Source organism: Phalaenopsis equestris, unplaced genomic scaffold (assembly GCF_001263595.1).
Source record: "Phalaenopsis equestris unplaced genomic scaffold, ASM126359v1 Scaffold213527, whole genome shotgun sequence".
In the NCBI taxonomy this organism is placed as follows: Eukaryota; Viridiplantae; Streptophyta; class Magnoliopsida; order Asparagales; family Orchidaceae; genus Phalaenopsis; species Phalaenopsis equestris.
Genome location: NW_018232367.1, coordinates 76,402 through 78,714, shown reverse-complemented (window position 1 = coordinate 78,714; position 2,313 = coordinate 76,402). Strand labels below are relative to the sequence as shown.

Here is a 2,313-nt window from a genome sequence, read left to right as displayed (position 1 = left end):
GAACATGTGGTCTATGCATGGGGATTTTATTAATCAAGTGGCTGAGGCCTTGACTGAAGTCCATCATCACATTCCTGGTATCAAGCTTTGGTTGTTACAGAAAAAACTCAGCAAACATCTCACAAATTGAAACTTGAAAGAGGTGGGGAACATTGATAAGAAAGTTTTTGAAGCTGAACAAAAAGTTTTACAGTTAGAACAACTATTGGTTACTGACATGGGGTCTGATATGGATCTCCAGTTAGCCAATGAAAACTTATTGGAACTGATCAACATGCAAGAGGCTCTCTATGCTCAAAAGGCAAACAAAACCAGGTTCTGTGAGGGTGACAGGAACTCCAAATACTACCATGCTTGCATTAACTATAGGAGGAAAAGCAATACAATTCATAAAATCCTTTCTCAGGAGGAGCACTGGATTACCAATGCTGAGGGAATTGCTAATGATGCTGTACATTATTTCCAAAAATTGTTCAGGAGTAACTCAACTGTTAACTCTACCATCAATGCAACACTGTTTGACAAAGAAAGAGAATTTAACAATAGTCTATCGCTTACTAACATCCCTGATGAAAAGGAAATTTGGGAAGCTCTTAAATCCATAGACAGCATAAAGGTGGCTGGCCCTGATGGTTTCTCTGCTGACTTCTACAAAAAGGCTTGGCAACAAAGAAAGGGAATTTACCAATAGTCTATCCCTTACTAACATCCCTGATGAAAAGGAAATTTGGGAAGCTCTTAAATCCATAGACAGCACAAAGGTGGCTGGCGCTGATGGTTTCTCTGCTGACTTCTACAAAAAGGCTTGGCATGTTGTGAAGGGTGAGGTTATTGCCACTGTCCAAAGCTTTTTCTGGGGGGCTGACCTCCCCAAATATTTCTCCTCATCAACCATTACTTTAGTGCCTAAAGAAAAAACTCCTTTCAAATGGGAGGATTAAAGACCCATTAGTCTCACTTCTGTCACCTCAAAGATAATCAATAAAGTCTTGGTCCAAAGATTAGAATCCAGCCCCACCTAAACAAGCTCATCAGTAGGAATCAGTCTGCCTTCATCAGGGATAGAAACATTGTGGATAATGTGCTCTTGGCCCAAGAATTGGTGCTGGACTTGGACAGAGTCACTAGAGGAGGCAATCTAATTTTCAAATTAGATATCAAAAAAGCTTATGATACTATAAGTTGGAGTTTCATTGAACAGGTTTTAATTTCTAGAGGTTTCTCGTCCTCCTTTGTCTCTCTTATCAGCAGGTGGCTGTCAAATAATTTCCATTCAATACTCATCAATGGATCCACTCATGGGTTTTTCAGTGCTTCTAGAGGCATAAAACAAGGTGACCCTCTTTCCCCTACCATCTTTATTCTAGCTTTTGACTACTTATCAAGAATTTTGAATGAGTTGGCATCCAGGAAACCCCATTCTCTTTATAGTCACAAATCTTCCTTATTAATCAATCATCTGGCCTTTGCTGATGACATCATAATCTTCACAAAAGCTTCCAAATGTGCTGTCAAATTATTATTGCAGAATCTGGAGACCTTTCAGGATGTTTCTGGAATGAAATTCAATAAACAGAAGTACCTCTCCATCTACAGTAAGCAGTGCATTAATGAGTTTAAATCCTGGGTTGTTGATTTCACTGGTTTAAAAAACGTGGTTTCAAAAATAGTCACCTTCCTATGAAATATCTGGGGGCTGTTCTTATCAAAGGAAGAACTAAGAATATTCAATTTGATCACATAATTGACAAGGTACAAAGTAAATTGCATGCTTGGGAGAATTCCTTTTTATCCAATGGGGGTAGAATTACACTTCTCAAAAGTGTTCTTTCTGCCTTGCCATTCTATTTACTGCAATTGAACATTCTTAAAAAATCCTCTCAAAGACTGTTAGAAGGTATCTTTAATAGATTCCTATGGGCTGGTCATAAGAAGCAAAAACACTGGACCTCTTGGGCTAAGGTGTGTAAACCTGCTGAGGAGGGTGGATTAAGATTCAAGTCTTTCTCCCAAATTATGCACACCAATTTATGCAAGCTCTGGCTCAGATTTAGATCTCAGTCATCCTTATGGGCTGAATTCCTATGGGGCAAATATTGCAGACATCATCACCCCACCCAACTCTCAGTGGGTGTGGGGGATTCTCCAATCTGGAAAAGGATGTTAAAAGTTAGACAAGATACTGAACAATTGTTTGTCTGGGAAGTTGGTAGGGCTTGGTTAACATCTGGTGGGATAATTGGTCCTTGGATGGTTGCCTTATTCAGGACCAGATTGCCCCAGCTGCCCCTGTGCTTGTGAAAGACATCTGGG

General features: G+C 39.7%; 1 protein-coding gene across 1 annotated transcript; it reads left to right on the top strand.

Annotated features, from left to right (window-relative positions):
• The first annotated feature begins 217 nt into the window (after positions 1–217).
• On the top strand, positions 218–1,684 carry LOC110036980. Its single transcript, XM_020741543.1, has 3 exons — positions 218–658; positions 723–827; positions 1,202–1,684. Exons 1-3 carry the CDS (start codon positions 218–220, stop codon positions 1,682–1,684), a joined length of 1,029 nt encoding a protein of 342 aa, XP_020597202.1.
• Positions 1,685–2,313: the final 629 nt, after the last annotated feature.